General features: G+C 39.5%; 2 protein-coding genes across 3 annotated transcripts in view; both read right to left on the bottom strand.

Annotated features, from left to right (window-relative positions):
* Positions 1-1,629: 1,629 nt before the first annotated feature.
* espn (espin) overlaps positions 1,630-18,906 on the bottom strand; it is a 38,399-nt gene continuing 21,122 nt past the window's right edge. Inside the window, exons 10-16 of one of the 2 annotated variants that reach the window (XM_085259361.1) lie at positions 16,887-17,118; positions 15,928-15,981; positions 12,691-12,836; positions 12,018-12,434; positions 4,614-4,692; positions 3,865-3,886; positions 1,630-3,521 (exon numbers count right to left, since the gene is read on the bottom strand). In XM_085259361.1, coding sequence (XP_085115487.1) covers positions 3,377-3,521; positions 3,865-3,886; positions 4,614-4,692; positions 12,018-12,434; positions 12,691-12,836; positions 15,928-15,981; positions 16,887-17,118 — 1,095 coding nt within the window. In that variant the 3' untranslated portion in view covers positions 1,630-3,376. The remainder of the gene's footprint in view (positions 3,522-3,864; positions 3,887-4,613; positions 4,693-12,017; positions 12,435-12,690; positions 12,837-15,927; positions 15,982-16,886; positions 17,119-18,906) is intronic. The other variant, XM_085259362.1, reaches the window with a different exon arrangement.
* On the bottom strand, positions 4,701-12,000 carry LOC146550256 (espin-like protein). Its single transcript, XM_085259363.1, has one exon. The coding sequence runs from the start codon at positions 10,069-10,071 to the stop codon at positions 8,026-8,028; it is 2,046 nt and encodes a 681-aa protein (XP_085115489.1). The 5' UTR covers positions 10,072-12,000; the 3' UTR covers positions 4,701-8,025.

The raw sequence follows: 18,906 nt of genomic DNA, 5'->3' as shown, positions 1-18,906 counted from the left end.
AGCTGAAATCCGTTTGCGCATACATAAAGACAAAGTGTTCCCTTTTGCGTAAACTTGTAATGACAAAAAATTTTTTTCTGATTTTTGTATACCTGATTGGTAACACATAGCTACGTAGCTCGTTGTTCCCCTCTAGTGACCAATAAGAGGCATGACACTGTGTTCATCAAGCATAAATCCAGATTTTCACAAACTTAACCACAAATGAGTCATTAATAAGTAATACATTTGTTTTTTTTTAAATGATTATTATTATATTTCAGTCATTTTTGTGCGGTAATCTGTTTTATGTACAAATCATTTTAAAATCATCAAAAAAACAACTCTTGTTTAAGCCGTGTTTGAACTTGCAATTTCCATTTCATTTTCCTTGTAGATTAAAAATATCACCAGCAAATATCTCCACAAGTCACTAAAGCTGAGCCAGCCTCAGACTCATGTTGCTCAGAAAGTAGAGCATAATCTGAAGGCCAGTGGTTTGATCCCTGGCTCCTTCACCCTTTATGTCAAAGTATCCTTGAGCAAGATACTGAATCCTGAATTTCCAGGATTGCACCCACTGGAGTGTTAGGGTAGGTTAAAAGAAGTGCTTGCATGAATTACTTCAAGCCTGGTGGGTGAATGAGTCTGGAAGTAAAGAAACACTAAACACTCAAATTGAGTAAAGTGCTGTGCTGTAAAATACAGTGCTGTGAGGAAAAAACCCCAACACAAACACATTTAATATGATTCAAATGATTATTGATGATTTCATTTACTGAAGAAAAAAATCTATTTAAACCTACCTGGTCCTATGTGAAAAAGTAATTGTCTCCTTTGTTAAATCATCATGTATAATCATGATGAATCAAACTGAGTTGAATTTTACTAGACACACTGAGGCCTGATTGCTACCAGATGTGTTTAATTTAAAAAAAAAAATCACTTAAATAGAACCTTACAGATAAAGTGAAGTTTTGGTTTTGGTACTCTACAGTGAGAGCCATTATGAGAAACCTGAAACAGTGCACACTGAAGACTCATCCAGGAGGTCACCAAAGAACCCACAGGAACATCTAAAGAACTGCAGGGCTCAATGTCTCAGTTAGTTAGAGTTAGAGTTCACAATTCAGCAATAAAAAAAGAGACTGGGCAAAAATGGCATCCATGAGAGAGTTCTGCGCTCTACCTGAAAATCCTGAAGGAGAATGCCTGGCTGTCAGTTCACGCCCCGTAGCTCAAGCATATGCAAAGGGACAACAATCTGAAACACACCAGCAAGTCCACCTCTGAATGGCTCAAAAAACCCAAAATAAAGTGGCCCATTCGAAGTCAGAACTTAAATTGGATTGAATGCTCAACAAGTCTCCAATGTGGCTTAAACAAAACAATCCAAAAGCTTCACCAACAGTTATCACAAATGCTTGATTGCAGTTCTTGCAGCCAGCAGTGGGACAACCAGTTTTTAGGCTTAGAGGACAATTCATTTTTTGTGTAGAGCCAGTGTGTTCCCGTCCATATAAGATTTTAAGCTTCTTCAAAAAAAGTATACATGACAAGTTTGTATGGGAATTAATTAGTGTTGCACAAGTATTATATTTTTTGGAAAGTAACACAAAAAACGAAGCACACATTTTCTCTTTTTTTGGTAATTTAAGATTTAATTTCTTCAACTTTAACAGTCTGAAAATATGATTACACATTAACCAATATTCTATTCAAGCAAGGCTGAGACATGTATTATAATGCAATGTGGAAACAATGAGGTGACAAAATGCTGAGGGTCACTATGTACACAGTTTATATATAAAGAAAATCAAATGGCAATGACATTTACACCATCCTCAATTTCAATATCATATGGCATCCGATGAAAGTGAATTAGAATATATCCAAGTGATCAAACAGTCCCATGATATTCATGTGACATCGTGTGCATACTTGTAAAAATGTCCATCCAACAAAAATGAAACATCATGTTTTTAACCACCGGACAAACACAGCATGATTTAATTTCATTTAAGAGCTTTACTCTCACTTAAATTCCACTGTGCAAATGCGTGAACTGGTAAAACTTGCAGTATGTATGTCTCCTCAGTTCTGCCGAAAGTATTCAACACAGCTTTTCCAAATTTCTATTTGTTGGCCAAACTGTGCCCAACAGATGTGCGAATCATTAAGAATACTTGAAAAAGAAAAATCAGCTTTTTTGTAGTCACTGGTGTCGACTACTGAAACTGTCGTTTCACAAAATTTGTATCGTGACTATGTGTGTAAGCAGATCTGCTCATCAAAGATTTAGAGTCCAGGTTAGTGGGACAAAGACCGGAACATGACACAGGACAAAATGTTGTCTTTTCTCGAACTTTTGAAATATTTAGTGTGAAGATGACGACTGCTGTAAGTTGCCGATGTGCATTTCTTTTAAAGGCTATGCTCACATAGAGGATGCCTAGTAAGACTTTCTGTGTCTTTTCTTTTCTTCCTTTGAGAATATCCAGGAACCCCTGGGTCAAGTATGCTTAACAAAACAACACAACTTGATACGCTTTATGCAACACATGCACACAACATGTAACATTCGTGCTCAGAACAGCTTAAAGTTTAAAGTTTAGGTCACACACTGAAAAATCTCATTTGGATCCTTTTATCCTTTTCCAGTGAAAATCAATCTATATCATTTTGCATTTTCTTTTTGAAAAATAGGATATTTTATCATCTTTTGAAATCCGCTGAGAAAGCACGACAAGCTTAACTACGAGACGCTGATACGTTTGAGCAGAGATTTTGCTTTAAAAAATTGAAAAGAATTGCAACCGTGGCAGTAAAACGCTTCTATGAGACTGGTACAAAAATGTCATGACTAAGCCATGATGGAGATGTAACACTATCTACATATAGAATGCATTAGCTGCTTCATGAGTATTTTTTCCCCATTCATTACATAAAGGTGAGTGAGTCTGGCATATAGGCTTAAAAGTAGTCTCTTTCTATTATAAGTCTGTTAAATGTTCTAACTTTTGTCTAGTCTAGTGATTTGCAGGAAAGCGGATAGATGCTAAGTTCAGGACACATACATTTATCGGGTCACAAGAATCAGTGCATCTCAGAACTGTTGTTAATGTTAAAAAAATGAAGAAAAAAAACAAGATTTTGTGTCAATAAAACAGGTGCAGGGTCATCCCAAGCTGAGCCTCAGAGCCCGTGTGGACAGCAGCAGCCACAGCATGGCCCTGTGTGTCTGGAGGCCAAAGAGTAACACACAGTTTAAAGGAAGACCAGCTTTTCCCCTGTGGACCTGTGCAGTGTGGGATGCAGGATCAGGGAGGGGGAGGCATTGGTATAAGTTGGGGTGGGGAGCGCTGCAGGGCAGAGGATGGGGAGATGATCCTGTTTACTATTTGGGTATATCCCCTTTCTTCAAAATGAGCTGCCGCTGCCAGGGCGCCAGTTTGGTCTCGTCATAGCCTAGGTTTCGTATTCGCTCCAACTCCGTCTTCTCCTCGATCTCCTTCACCTTTTTGGCCTGCTCCTCTTCTTTTCTACGTGCACCCATAAAGGATAATTCACAGTAGTTAGAGTTGTACAGTAAATCTTCAGTTTATAGTTGTTACTTCTAACATATGCAAATGACCACATCTCAAGACACGAAGCACTCAGAAGCACAAACCACCACCAAGGCATCTCACTTTTTGGGCAGTATTTACTGTTAAAAGAATAGTACTGTATTTTCTGTATATTAAATTTTTTTTCTTTGCTCTTTTTAAACGTAATTAAAGAAGTTTTTAATCCATTGATCTCAGACTCACAGCACCTAACAAATTTCTCATTCAACACATTTTGTGTTACGTGTTGTATAAAGCAGAATGAATAAAATTTTCTTACCTTTTCTGTTCCCTGTCACATCAGGAGATGGTGAGCACAAGAAGACAAGGTTTAAATATCTTAAACAGCAACAGCAGTTAATTCACAAGTTAAAGCAATTAAATGATAATTTTAACACGTGCAAGTGACAAAATAGGAAGTACACTTTATACTCTAAACATCAAGTTCAAATTGTTCAACAATAAATGTCACAAAGAAGGCTAAAGATCGCACAAATCTTGAGGTAAAGCTGAATTAGTCAATATATTTTTGCTTCCACTGGAGGAAAAAAATGAATGAAACCTTTCATGTAAAGTTCTCGACTCTTTTACTTCTTCCAGGCTCTGATTTATGGATTTAAAAACAGATACAAAACTAGCCTTTTACTTTTAGTGCATATGAGCATATGACGCACCTGCAGTTTTGATTAGGTCCAACATTTTCCCAATGCAAACACAAAAAATACATTTAGTAAGCTGGGTATTTCTGAATATTTGCAGAAGAGCAGAAGAGCTTCTTGAAATGCAAATAAACAGTAAATTAATAAAGAAGGCCTGCAATGGCAAGAATTTAAAGTGCTTTCCTGTGAAAAAAAAACTCTCTAGTAACAAAACCCCCCAACTGGTTGGATGTTTTGGTGGCATCACAGCCACTAAGTGTTTTCTGCCAACTTATTCCAGCCCAGAGCGCCTTTATGTCATCCATTTGGGTTAAGCACTACTAACCTGCCACCAAAAATGAGATGTGCTGAGTAACACTGGCTACTCACCTCTCTTCATCCATTTTCTTCTTCATCATGTCTCTCCTCCAGGCTGGCATTGACGCCAAGCGTGCCGCCTCCTCCTCAGCCTGTAAGGGGACAGAGGGGTCCGGGGAGAGACAGAGATAGGGGCCCACAGCAGTCAGCAATGAATTTGTACTTTTAAAGTATCTTCTGTTGTGAGGAGACTTGTGTCAAGTTTAAGAGAAATCGCGAGTGCAAAATGTCTACTACATGTATTTGGTAAATGTGAGCAAGTTCTTCAGTCAGTTAAGTAGCTAACTCTGCTACAGACTTCACTTGCATCATCTTGTGTGCAACCTTCTTCTTTAAAAAAGTAGTAATCTCAGTCTTCACCTTTAGGTTAGCACACAGTCATGAACAGATGTGCCCCATGAGATCATTTTTAAAATATCTGGTTATAATACACCTGGATATAATAATAGATGTGTTAACATTTGAAATATTTGGAAATTACTATTGAGTCTATTATATTAAATTAAAGGTGATATTGAGATGATTTATGTCGGTAGCACTGCATAAATCATCACTAAAGCAGGCAAGCACCTGCATAAAGAACAACTGTAATGAAATGTTAGTCCAGTCTGTTTGTTTGTGCAGATTCTCAAATGTCAGTTTTAAACAAATGGCCTTTATGTAAGACTTAAGAACCTAAACAATGGTAACCCAATATAGTTGAAACTAATGTATGAATTCACCAAAACAAACAGATCTCACAAAATGTCTGCTTCTGCTGTTTGTTTAAAATGAAACAAAGCCTTTGAAAAGGACAGTGTTTTACAGGATATTCTCTGTGTACACATATGGTAACTGGATCCCTTTTTTCCCTTTCAGGCTGTAACTGGAGGTGGAGCGGGAGAGAAAGAAGGCAGCCATCTTGGATTTCTCATCTTCGCCCAACTAGACACATTACCCTTCTGCATTCATTTTACTGAAGGATTTCACTTGCCCTAGCCAGTGTGAATCCAGGTAAGATTATCTATGGAATTAATATTTAATGAGTCCCCTGGGAATTTTGCCTCAAAAAAAAAAAAAAAAAAAAAGAAAAAGAAAAAAACATGGAGAAAACAAACCAAAATAAACAAATTTACACCGCCCCCCCACCAAAACTCTTCACCAAAAAGTAGCTGATAGTAGCTATTAAAGGTTTAAACTAAGTGTGATCAAGTCAACTGGCAGTTAAGTAAGAGTGACAGTTAAGCCAACCAATTAAAAAAGAAAAAGCTGCAAAATACGAATTAAGCAGCTCTCTTGATGGGCTTAATAAAGTTTTTTGGTTTTGTGGGCCATATTTGTAGTGTCAGTGGACATCCACAAGGGTCAGAACACACAACCCTTTGCTGTGCCTGCATACTGTTTGGGATTATAACAATTGTAGGCTATTAGATTTATAAATTTGGAAGTGTGAAAATGACATTGTATTATTAAGATGAAGTTATTGCCTAGACTTTGCTGTGCTAGCAGCTATTTCAATAATCAATAATAGTTTTAGGTAATTTTATTGAATCTAGCATTATTTTTTGTCTAATGAAAGAAAAATAAACAAATAAACTGTAGTTCAGTCAAGACTAATTCTGTTGATACTGTAATTACTACAGCAACTTGACCTCCAGTTCCATATATGCAAGAGCGCATTGTGCAAGCTCAGCAGATTACATCATAGTCTATTATAGTTTTGCCCATCTGTTAAGGCAGTGTTGTTACTAACATCACTCTTTACTGCATTGTGTACGTGCTCCAACTCTGCCTGAAATATTGTGCAAAGGGGAAAAAGTTTGATAGAAAGTGGCTTTAGGTTTACCAGCTGACTGCCTTCTCGTGCGACCTGCAAGTTGATAAAGATTCACTGTAACCTCCTTATGGCTCCTGTAAGCCACAGATAGAAGGACAGCAGGGGGTGTTAAGAGGGTTATTCCAAGGTAATCTTGATGCAATAGAACAGACACTATGAGAATAGTGTGCAGTGTGCGGTTTATTGCATCGACAAGCACTGCACTTGAGGATTACACATTGAAGAGTGTGTGTTTGACAGTTGCTCTTTCATTGGTAAATCAGTGTCGTTATGTAAGTTCTCAAAAGGATGGAAACAATATCTTAGGTAATCTATTGTTTTGGCCTTTTTGCCACACAGGTGCATCAGTGCAAAAACTCCAAATGGTTAATTGCTGCTTAAATCTGCTAATCCCCAAAAATGACAGTTTTATTTACTTATAACACCAACCTAGAAACCAATAAATAGAAGAACATGAAATCAATTATGGAAACTCTGAGCCAATATTTGAAATATACTTATATAATAACACAAGCAAACAATGGAATAAACACCATAAAGCAGTTGTAACATTTTAATGTGATGTTTTATTTAAGTTAAAGTTTTGACTGGTGAATACTTTTAAATATGCTCAGAGAAAATAATTGTAACTTTTGAACCATTTTCACCATATTTCACCAATTCTGTAATGTTTATTAAAAGGCACACCTTATAAGTAAATAATCCACTTGAATTTAAACAAAGACATTTGTGAACCACTAAGTAGTTCTAAACTTCAAACCCACTAAAGACTGAGCTACTTTCTCTTTCAGTTCAAGCAAAAAGGAACCATTTAGACAGTAAGGCCATTTTCCCCTTCACTAATTATCAAGAATGAAGGTAGAACAGAGGCCAGATGCTGCTCACTCGCTGTCACTTGCTGTTTTTGTGTGAGTTCACTGGCTAAAAATGTGACAAAGAGGAGAAAAAGGGACACGTTTGATCATGTGCATAGAAAGAAAGATAAATGGAAATGTAACTTGTATGTAGCAAAAACTGTGTGCAATTCCATGTCATTTTTTAAAGTCGGTGGAATATATGGATGTTATCTATAGACCTGAGTCTGTCACTTAAAAGTGAGCCACATCTTCTTATGCACATTACTAATACCAGTGCCAATTAATCACCTACTGTATGAAAATGAGATGGGATAAAACCCTCACATAAACGCAGTCTGAAATATTCAGTGTAAAACAACTATGCAGAGTTTTACTAATCATCCCCATTACAAAGATGACCCAAAGAAACAAACAGCATTGATTTTTATGGCAAATCTTTTCCTTTTAAACTTTTTTTTCCTTTGTGTTTTGTGGCAATCAATCATACTTCGTCTGAAAAGCTCTTGGTTTCACACAATATGTGCATCTTTTGTAATACAATGCATACTTTCCTCCACTTAAACATACAGAAGCGGTAATGTTAGCACAGCAGCATGGATGCTCTTTGCTGCAGTTAAGTCCATTACGTGACATGACCTAAACATTAACAAAGCAGATTAGGTTCTCTTGTCAGCATGTTGCACTGTGCGTGCTAGTTTTCCACAATTGATCTTAGCAGTGAACCTTCAGCACAACCTTAGCCTACATAGCTATTAGATATCAAAAAGTTCAGCTTCCTTTTCTTTCCAAAAAGCAAAGCTTCGGTCAATGTATTTGATGATTTCCTCATTGCTGAACTCTTTAAGCTCATAGATGACTTTAATTGAATCTTCATTGGGTTCTTCTTTGGGTGGAGGTTTATCAACGTGGGGTTCTTCTTTGACTTTAACAGTAACAGGTTGGGCATCTTTCACTGGACATGGTGTTGCTGTGTCTGGAAGTGTCTCAACTTTAGCTGTTGCTTCAACATGTTGCACGCTTGCCAAGTCCTGCATGTGGTCCGGCTCTGAACCTTTCCCATTAGAAATTGCAGGCTTATTTAAACTGACATTCCCCTGAACACTGTCCTCCACTGAGTCCTTGGGGGGTCCCTGCTCCACACACTGACCATCGTGAGCCACAGCAGGTGACGAACCTTCAGAAACCCCCGAATGTGAGACTGGTAAGGAGGGTTGTTGTGATGGTGCAGGTGGTGCAGAGTGTGCATTCGAAAGTGGGAGTTCAGGAGGTGGTGGGTGGGATGGTGGGGGAGGGAGTGTTTCCTGCATTGACATTATGGACATGTCAGGAGACATGGAATGTAGCGATGCTGTCAGCATGCCTCCTCCCTCACCCGAGTCTCCAAAGTACTTGACTTTTATGTCCTCAAAACCATCCGCCCAATCTCGCTTCTCGCACTCAATTTCCTCCATGACCTCCTTGTGAAACTGCCTTATGACCTCCCATTTGTGGCTGCCAAGACGGTCAAACATCTCATAGCATAAAAGGTGTCGGAATTTCCGCTCACTTCGAGACATGTTCATTTCCAATAGCTGGAAATAGCCAAGCATGAAAAGGTCAAGAGTTAGGCTTTCATAGCTCACAGTTAACCCGTTGATGTGCGGCAGGAAATGCTGTGGCCAATAGATCATCTGAGCACGACTCAGCCGGCGGATCTGGCGTGTGGGCACTTGACTCATGATTGCCCTCCAGTGGCCAATCAGATTCCCTACTACCTGCTTTGATTTCATAAATAGGAGGAGTTTATCGTCTTCACTGTGCATCTCTCCACCAATCTGTGCACTAAATTGGCTGTAGTCCTCCCAGTCCACATCTAAATGATTTCGCCTCCTGCCAGTATATCTAGTCTGATAAGACTCAGAGACTGTATACTTCCGCCAATGTTCAAGGAACAGGAAGACAATTCTCTCTTTCCTCATTTCAATACATTCCTGGACATAGCTTAGATCTGTCTGCACCTCCAAGCTTCTTGTTAGTTGATCATTATTTAAAACAGGGTCTGCAGAAAGAACCTGGCTGAACTGTTCAATATTAGTTGGTGCCATTGCCTCAGAAGACATATATGTCTTAGGAGCATGAGATGCGGTGATAGCTGGTTCTTCAACAAGTGGTAAGACTGATTCCTCCACTGAAGTTAAACCACCATTGGTATTGGATTCCAGTATGGAAGCAGAGGAACAAGGGACCTCATCCTCACAGACTGTCTCTGGATGATAACTAGACTCACTTACCACAGGGAGTGACCTCTTGCGTTTGTAAACCCTATTTGCTTGGTTATCTGCAGACTGCGGCTGATTCTGAACTTCATAATTAGCCTTTAGGTTCTTCACTGAAACGCCACACTGCTTTATTTCCTTTTCTACATCCTCTCTTGTTGAAAAGGATTGAGAGCGTCCCATAATTCCAGCTGATCCCACTGACTGACCTGTGCTCACATTTCTTGTGTCTTCTTGGGAATATCCAGGACATATAAGATCCAAGATGTCTATCTCTTTGCCTCCCAGAGTGGCAAGAAGGATAGCCATACTCTTTAGGAGGGTAGAAATCTTGCTGCACCAGGCTGGAAGATCTTCAGCTTTGCCATGCACCTGCTTTGGATTGACTGAGAAGTGCCCCTGATTGAGAGCAGCAGAAACTGGTAGAAGCTGGTGAAGCTCCTGCTCCAATTCACTCAGTTCCTTCTCGACTTCTGATACCTTATGCATAACCTGTAGGTTCTCAATTTGCTTCTCAATTCGGTTCAGGTCGGCCTCAGTCATCAGTTCACCAAATGGGCCCAAAATGGCATTGTGGGCGTGGGAGTAGTGCCATTCCAGAGGCTGGTACTGCCCAGTTGATGCAAACTAAATCAGAGGTCAAAGGAGACCAATAGGACAAGGAAAAAAAAAGGAGGAAGGAGGGAGGGATTCCTTCAGCTTGAATTTCCTGGTACGAACACACGCTTCAGTGCAAATCCATCCTAACACACAGGATTTACATGGATTTAGTGGTGCAATGGCACTGCCTGATTACAAGCACAAAGCTTTCCAATGGAATTTTGAGTCAAAGAACAGTGACTACTTTGTTGAGTTATATGCGAAATTATATGTTAGCTAGACCAATACTGGCATGCAAGAGTTACAACATGTTAGTATTTGTATTTTAGGCACTTAACACTGCAGATGTTTCACAACATTTGCGTAATGCCTCTTAAAAGGCTCTATTCTGTTTTTATGAGCCAGTGTTTACTTTTGTCTGATATTTTTTTTATGCATCTACACAACACTTCTACTACAAGGACACTGACACTGCAAACCATTGGCGTTACTCTTTATGAGATCATGATCTGCTCGCACCCTGCCAGCTTCTCCCCCCCCAAAAAAGATGTTGGGGAAATTAAAAAAAAGACTGCTACAATGATTAGATAGAGATGATTTAAATTTAAAAAAAAAATCCTCAATGGACACAAGTTTTCAGTATTGTTAATATGCTATTTGTGTTACTGTTGGTATCAATAATGGTTGACTTGTAGTGTGAATGGACTCGGCATCACACCACTGAATCAGCATGTAAGAACTTGGAACAGCAAAACTCCACCATCAAACACCAGCCCACACTGTGAACCCATTAGTCAAGTGTGCCAAATTCTGTGATGGTTGTTGTAGCCAAGTATTCAATTCAGTGCACTCCAAAAAGGTCTGCTATTGGCAAGAAGTACAAATACGAACAAGAAACATGTGAAGAAATGCAAAAGAAGTGGATAAATAATTGAAAAATGTGAGAACAAGGAGATGATCATTTTGTGGACGTGAACATGTTTTCATGTGTTATTAGCTTATGTGTTACCAGTTTAATGTTTTTATGAAAAAAATGGAACTAAACAATTAAAACACTGCACGTGAGCAGTGTGTTTAAGCTTGTTGTTTAGTGGTGCAACATTACAATTCCTTAGATAGCAGTAAATTATTAATCAGTCAAATTTAATCAAGCATGTTACATACTACTAGGGTCCTTCTTGTATTACACAGGATTAGCAAGTGTTCAGATTGTTCCGGTACAAACATCTTGTCTAAATAGTCATAATATAGTGCTATGACTGTGCATCAGTGTATGCTGGCTGTAGTCCTTGAGAAAAATATGACCCCACTGAATGCTTAGCTTTAAACTAGCGACTTCTAAGAAAAGCTAACACAAAGAGCAAGAATGATCTCATGCAAAAATGGAACTAAATTAAACATGCCTTCGCACAATGCCAGTGTTCAAAGCATAGACAGTATAAAACATGGATGTAGTTTCTGGCTAGGAAGTGCTTTAAACCTGCTAAAAAGTCTATTTTTGCAAATCTTGTTCATACCATGTTTCAAAATGGCAGATTATCTGTGAAAATGTCTTGTGGTTGCCAGTGAGTATGTGGTTTCACAGTCAAAACTCCTCATCACATCCTTTTTATTCCCAAAATCAAGACGGTGATGGAGAAAACGCTCATCTTGAGGTTTCAAAACAAGACTGCAGAAGCAGTGGGTGATGTAACAGTAGCTACGTCCATCTTTTATACTGTCTGTGGTTCAAAATCACAAACTTCCACGCTCAAATCCAAGCAACAGCTATCCCCTTTGCTTTGCTCATGATCTGAATCTGAAGTCACTTCTAGTCACTTTTACTGTACACTGTTAAATTTATAGGCCCACAAATGGGATAGCTAATGACACTCAGCCATTATGCCTACCTTGCGTTTGTGCTCTTCTTCCTCTTGCATCTTGACCTGAAGCTTGCGCACCATCACCTGCCTTTTCCATTCAGGGATGGCTTTCCCTTGTTCATCGTGAGTAGGCACTAGAGCCTCAACATCTGTGAGGCTCGTCTTCCTCCCTGAATCCGCTTTTGCTGTGCCTCCACCACTGTTCCCATTGATCACAGAGTTGGAGGACAGCTGCTCGTTGCTCCCAGATGTTGACACGGTCCTGCCAGATCCGGAGCCAGCGGGGCTGGGGCTGGGGCTGGGACTGGGGCTGGGACTGGGACTGGGACTGGGGCTGGGGCTCGGATTGGTGGGTTGTGAGGTCACTGGTGTGCTGGTTGGCGGAGGGGATGGCGGTTTGGCTGGTGGGCTAGATGATCGACTCTCTGGAGATGTAGAGTTTTCCTGAAGAGAAATAAAGGCACAGATGGAAAAAAACAAACAAACAGGAGTCACATAAATTTTAACACGTGGCTAAAAGAGAGTGAGATTTTGACTTTCACAAATCAGGCCAGAATGTGGTTAGATTCACATATAGTTCATTTAAAATAGAGAGCGTGACATCAAATCCACAGTTGATTGTAAAAACTGTGAGTTAACTTTCAGAACGATCCCTTCTGCATGAGTCACTGTCTGTAGCTAAGGAAGCTAAGTGACCTACATTGTTTCCTGTGGGCCCGCTGTTGGAAAACACAGTGGTGTAGCCTTTACTGTGAGGTGTGGGCTTGAGGCTCTTCCCTGCCTTGATCTCTGCCAGCAGCTCCGAGTTGTCGCCGGTGGGGGACATCATGTTGAAAGATTTTGCGCCTGCGGACAAAAGGACGGAGCAGGCAAGTGAAACCAGGTAGAAAGATTGAGCAGAGAGAGATGGATACAGACAGACTGAGAGAGATAGACTGATGAGGAGAAGAAGGGCTTGAGTGGCATTTCACTGTTAAATATTTCATCCAATCAGCAAGGTAACAATGCTGACCTGGAGCATGTTGGACAATGATGGGAGGTCATAATGGTATTCTAAACCTCACTCATGGATAAGCTAGATACGTTTCTTTTTAGATTTGATTACTCTGGTTGGCATCTGCCTTTATTCCTGCTGGGGTCGAATGTTTGCTGGAGACATAAATATCGTTGGGCAACTGTTAAATCGGCCAACAGCTGGAGTGAGCCAGGATTAAATGAGGATGAGCAATTAAATATACTTTCATTACAGTGAACTCAAAGAACAGAGACACACATTCTCTTTCATTGTCATCTGACCATTATCGTTACAGCTCAGCTGCTGTTAAACACCCTAAAAAGATATACATTCAGTTCCCGTTTACAATAATCTACTGAATGAATCCTTCAACAAATTTAACTACACTTCAACTTCAAACTCTGTTTCAATGCAATTGAAAATTAACTTCATTTTCACTTTTAAAGGAAAAATAAAATTGGTCCTATGCCAATCAGGCAATGTCAAAATATGCTGCTAATTTATGCAATTATACATATAGATCAGCTTTTCAAAATGATTATACTAACCATAAAGAAAACCATAAAGTACTGCATGCAAGCACCACTGCAGCTGTCGTTTGAGTTCTTAAGCAAGAAAACATTTAAAGTGTAAATGGAAAAAGCTCAAAGATGATGCTGTAGTGCACAACAAACAGTTACGCATATCTTTTTACCAGGATTTAAATGTAGAATATTTTGAAGCAAACGCACAAAAGGACACCTCACCTGTTTTTGCGAATGTTTTTTTCTAGGAAAATAAATATCCTCAATCCTTCATTGTTTACTCATCCTCTATGTGCAGAATGGAAAAAAACAAAACAAAAAAGAGTCCTACTGAAAAAGTGCTCCCTGTTGAGACAACCGCAATGCTCCGGCCGGACACAAAGACTCGCTAGCGTGCCACCCCACCTCACTCTCCCTGCTCTCTCTGTCTCTCTCGTGGGGAGGAGAGAACAGCTTTCCATTAAAGACCTATCATCACAGTTGGGGGAAATCTAAAGGAATCACCCGTAACTGGAAGTGACAGCCAGCCATTGGCAAGCCAGCTAGGAATTAACACACACAAACGCACACACGCACACCGTGTTTCAATCCCCGGCTTCTCAGTGCCCACAGCCAGACCAAGATTCAGTTCGCTCGACCTGATAAACTGTTTCGAGACACATACAGCTGTCCCTCATATTTTCTGCATCACATAGAGAGAGAAAGAGAGATAGAGAGAAAGAGAGAGAGAGCGAAAGAGCGAAAGAGAGAGAGAGATTTGCCTGTGTGTGACACCACTAAGCCTTTTTACAATGTGTGCTTGATTGAAACTGTGGCCTGTGTAAAGCTTCAGGATAAAAAAGAAAGAGCTGAAACACCTTTGACAGCTATTTAAATTCATTTTAAAAAGCTCAGTACATCGCACGAGAGGTACAAATCTAAAATATCCTGGGCTAAAATGTAACTAGATCAGTTGCACATAAGCATGATTAAATGCTTTTTCAAACTTAAAAACAGCTAAACAACATTAAACAGCTGTATCTTTCAAAAAAAAAGACACATTCTAAGTTGGTGTGCTTGCAACTTTTTGAAAAGAGATTAAAATGTGTGTTTTTGAGTCTTTGCTAGTACGATTGTATTTAGCCTGGGATGTGGGTGGAGAGAGGGTGGAGGTTTGATGAAGAGACTCACACAGTGGGCAAACAGTGTGACATGTTCCTATGGCGTGTTGCTGTTAAGGTCAGCTATGACCTATGATATAAAAAGCAGGATCCTTTGCACCCTTACAAACAGAAAACCACAGGGACACAAACCTCTTCATTCAGCCGCCTGGTTTGTTGCTCCAAGATTAATAGAAGGTTTTTAATTTTATGGCCTGTTTATCACTACTGGTTAATTCTGTTGAACAAATCATTAGATGAAAATGTGCGCAGTACAATATAAAAGGTAAGCGGTTGTTCTCAATAGAAGAGCAACAGGACAATAAAGGACTCGTAACCATCGCCATTGTTGCAGCAGCATTTGGAATTTGCCACTTGTTCTGCTGCTGTGGCGACAACGAGTGTTTGAGCTGTAAATTTATCTTAAGCTCTCAAACGAGTTGGTGGTGTTTCATTTTATGACCACTAAACAACTTGTTTAACAGTGTCACGCGACTCATGCCATTAGCGAGCACACACCACTCTTTAGCTTTAAGTCTTTTATTGCTCTCCTACCATTGGTCGGCAGAAGGAGCATGAACAGATAGGACAGTTGGATAATTGCTGAACAAAGCGTACAGATAACATAAAGAGACTGTAAAAAGGTATAATTGTCACTTATGCTATAGCCAGGTTATATTTTAATGGTGCGTTTACTTACAGCTTTGTTTAAGGTAACAAAACGCCTCGCCTGCTGTACTTGTTACAAAATGTTTCTTAATTAGATTGTAATGTTGAATTTTCTGTTATTCTGTGTTTTATGTTGCCGTTTCACTGATTCTGAAATCTTAGTAAAAATCTTTTTTTTTTTTTATGTTGTTTTACCTGGAATACAGTCACTCTGCACTAATACTAGTCCTCACTGTATTGACCATGCGGCATTGGGTAAAAATAGATAAAAAAATGTAGGTAATCATTCAAACATTGCCTTTGTTAACAGCAATTACGGTCACATTGTACTTAAAAGTAAATTTCTTTCAGTTCAGTTTTCAAAGGGTGATAGAACAGCTGCTTTGATAAATTGGATACATATGGTTTGAAATAACATCTCATATAAAGTTATTTACATAAAATGCTATGGACAGGTTAAAATGCTCTAGAATTTAGACAAATGTTATAAAATGTCATGTAAGTGGGAAGGACAACTGTGAACTCTGAACGTATCTAAACAGGATGAAGTGATTTAGCTTAAATGCAATTGATTCGCAGTCTCTACTTACTCTTCATCTGTCTAAGTGCTCCTCCCTCAGCCTGTGAGGCAGAGTTATCTCCGCCTTGACAGAGCACATGGTGGCAGGCAAGAAGAGGGAAAAAACAAAAGAAACAAAACAGAGAGAAGTGCATGGAGAGCAAACAGGAGAGATAAAGAACATGTAAACAGAAACGTATAAAGCAGAAAAGCAATGCTGAATTGAAAGTGACAGTTTATAACCAGGCGACATCAATGTATTTAGAATTACAAGAGAAAAAAGTATTTTGTATGTGTCACTCTTCATGTAATATCTTTATCAGGTAAAACTGATATCTGCCTATCATTAACAAATTCTTTAAGCAAAGATTTTTGGTATTTTTGCTCAGTTTCCAGTTTGCTTTTGTAGTATACTGACCAATAGTATAAGCAGGAAGTTATGTATGTAGACATGTATGCAAAGAATGGCAGATGTCAGCTCCAAGAACTGGATTTGTCATAATCAAATTTAGGAACTTCACTTTCACTGAATTTCCTTGTATATTAATGAGTTTCTAGAAAAAGGAAATGCATTAATAAACGTTAGAACAAGATAAATATTTTGTTTTTCCGATCACAAATCTTAAAACACTTATGTATTTTAAAATTCCACATTTTTAGCACTTAAAAAACAGCCTTGTACAAAAGTTAAAATTTCCCTGCAACTCGAGCGGCATGTGCACCGTCAGACTGCATCATCCAGTGCATCCAGGGCACTTAAGGAAATGGCTGAACACTAAACCAGTTCTCAGGGTAATGCTAGCGCTACATCATTAATTTATAATCTCTTATTTAGAATGCTAGGGTCAGACTCAACTCATCTTTACCCAGGGTGATTACTTTGTAGCCATTAATACACCAGTCTCTGCTTTCTAGGACTAATATAGCAGGAAACAAAGATGGGGGGAAAAGTATTGAGATTAGGGAAAAAAGCAGGTTTGGTTGACTTACTTCCTGATGACGAAGATGGGCGTCGTTGATTGGTGGGCGTGGCGTTGGCATTATTTTGAGGGGTTTGTGTCTCCGGAGGCAGAGGAGGAGGTGGCGGGGGTGTTGGCATTGGATTGCTTGGGGGAAGAGGTGGTGGTGGAGGAGGTGGTGGTTGAGGGACAGATTCCTCTGTAGTCCCATTTTCAGAGCTTTGGGCGGGATTTTCATTTGGCTCCTCCAATAACACAGAACCCTGAACCAGCAAAAGGGAGAGCAAAAAAAATGTCACTCATTCTGCATTCTGAGGTTTTGTCTTAAAAACGACATTGTTGTTAACTGGAAACACTGCTTTATCCTGAAAGAATTAAAATAACACTTATTTTTGCTCCACAAATTAAATATTTTTTTTGCATACTCTTGAGAGTTTCTTTGCGCCTTACAAAAACAGTTTGTTTTTTTTCAGTGTTGGAAATATTAAAAAAAAATTCACTGGTGAAAAAAAGATGCCACGACATTTATCTAAAATAATATCTGAGAAAGCTTGAGATTCCTGCGCTGAGGCTTGACAGGCGCAAATGTATAGTGGCACCATACCTCAGCTTCCTCCTGTCTTTCATTAACTCATAACAACACAATGCCTTTTGCTAATAACAGCTAATATGACATAATCTCAAGGGGGAAAGGTCTGAGGGGAAAACAGCCATCTGTCACTGCCCCACCCAGTGCATACGTCTGACACACTCTGAAAGTGTGCCGTACCTCCTGTGGAGACAAATTAATAGACCATGACATTTAACTCGACTCCACCGCTCCATTATTCCTCAGACGTGTGCTTGTCATTGTTGCCGCCTTTACTTTTCAAACCCCCCAGAGAGCTGGAAGGGGGTTGGCCATGTCCAGATGGGTCTTGGCAGCACGTGCCGCTTCTGCTGATTAGCCAGCCCATCTGCTAGGGTTGTGCTGAGACCAGGAGGGGCCCCGCTGAGGCCTTAATTGGCTCAATGAGGATTATAACCCATGTCATCCAAAACACCCCCACCCCTGATACCCATGAGATTATAAGAACACCTCTCTAGGGATGTTGGTGAGAGTCTGCCAGATTCTATTCATTCAGCTGCCTGTGAAGGTATGTGGCAACAAGCACACAGTTTATATTTAATACTGGGATTGACATGCAAATGCGAACAGAAATTTTCCTTGATCAACTTTTCAGGGCACCTACAATGGCACATAATTTTGGACTAACCTTTTGTCCTTTCTGGGGAAATTCTGTTGTGCAAGCGCATTATGTCAATGGTAACCGAGTAGGCTAATAAATAGTGCCTAAGTCAATAAAAAAGCATTATCAAAATGTTTGCATTGCAGTCTGATGTACATGTGGGGGATTTTATTACAGCCTAACACATACAAGCTGGCCACTTATCTAACAAATACGTTCAGCTTCAGTGGGATTCTCCTTTTTGTGTCCCTTTCGTTGGTGATTTCTTGCTAAGTGCTTTGTTGTCAGCGATCATACTGAGTTTGATCTACTGTAGCCTCTTGGACAGTTTACACAATGGGGTGGAGACTCAAGAGGCAATGGAAATAAGGGGATAATTTGGATCAGGTGGCAAACAAAAGCTCAAGAGGACGCAACATTATATAACATGCTGAGTGGCAATGCTTAGGCAAATAGTGGAGCCAGTTTTGTAACCGAATGCCATCGTCAGCAAGCTAAACCTCAGACTGGAATGACCTTATAAGGAGTTAAGAAAGGAAAAAGGAGAAAAGGAGCCTTCATGGAAGAACCAGGGCACACTATGTCAACCCACTACTAACCTTACATCCATCAGACATCAGCTCATGTACTGACTTTCAATGTCACCAAAAATAGTGAGATAACTGAATTATAACAAAGTAATATTTATTTTTATATTTTTGTATAATGCACACAATATTAAGCTGCCTTGTGTTAAAAAAGGTATGTCACATAAAGAAATAAAAGCAAACATACCAGGGCAAAAAAGCATTTTTCACACACATTTCCAGAAACATATAGACA

Source organism: Mchenga conophoros, linkage group LG20 (assembly GCF_057382185.1).
Source record: "Mchenga conophoros isolate Kocher_MC1m ecotype Shallow Benthic linkage group LG20, M_conophoros_male_GT1.1, whole genome shotgun sequence".
NCBI classification, from domain to species: Eukaryota; Metazoa; Chordata; class Actinopteri; order Cichliformes; family Cichlidae; genus Mchenga; species Mchenga conophoros.
The sequence above is the reverse complement of the archived record's forward strand: the minus strand, read 5'-3'. Positions and strand labels throughout refer to the sequence as shown.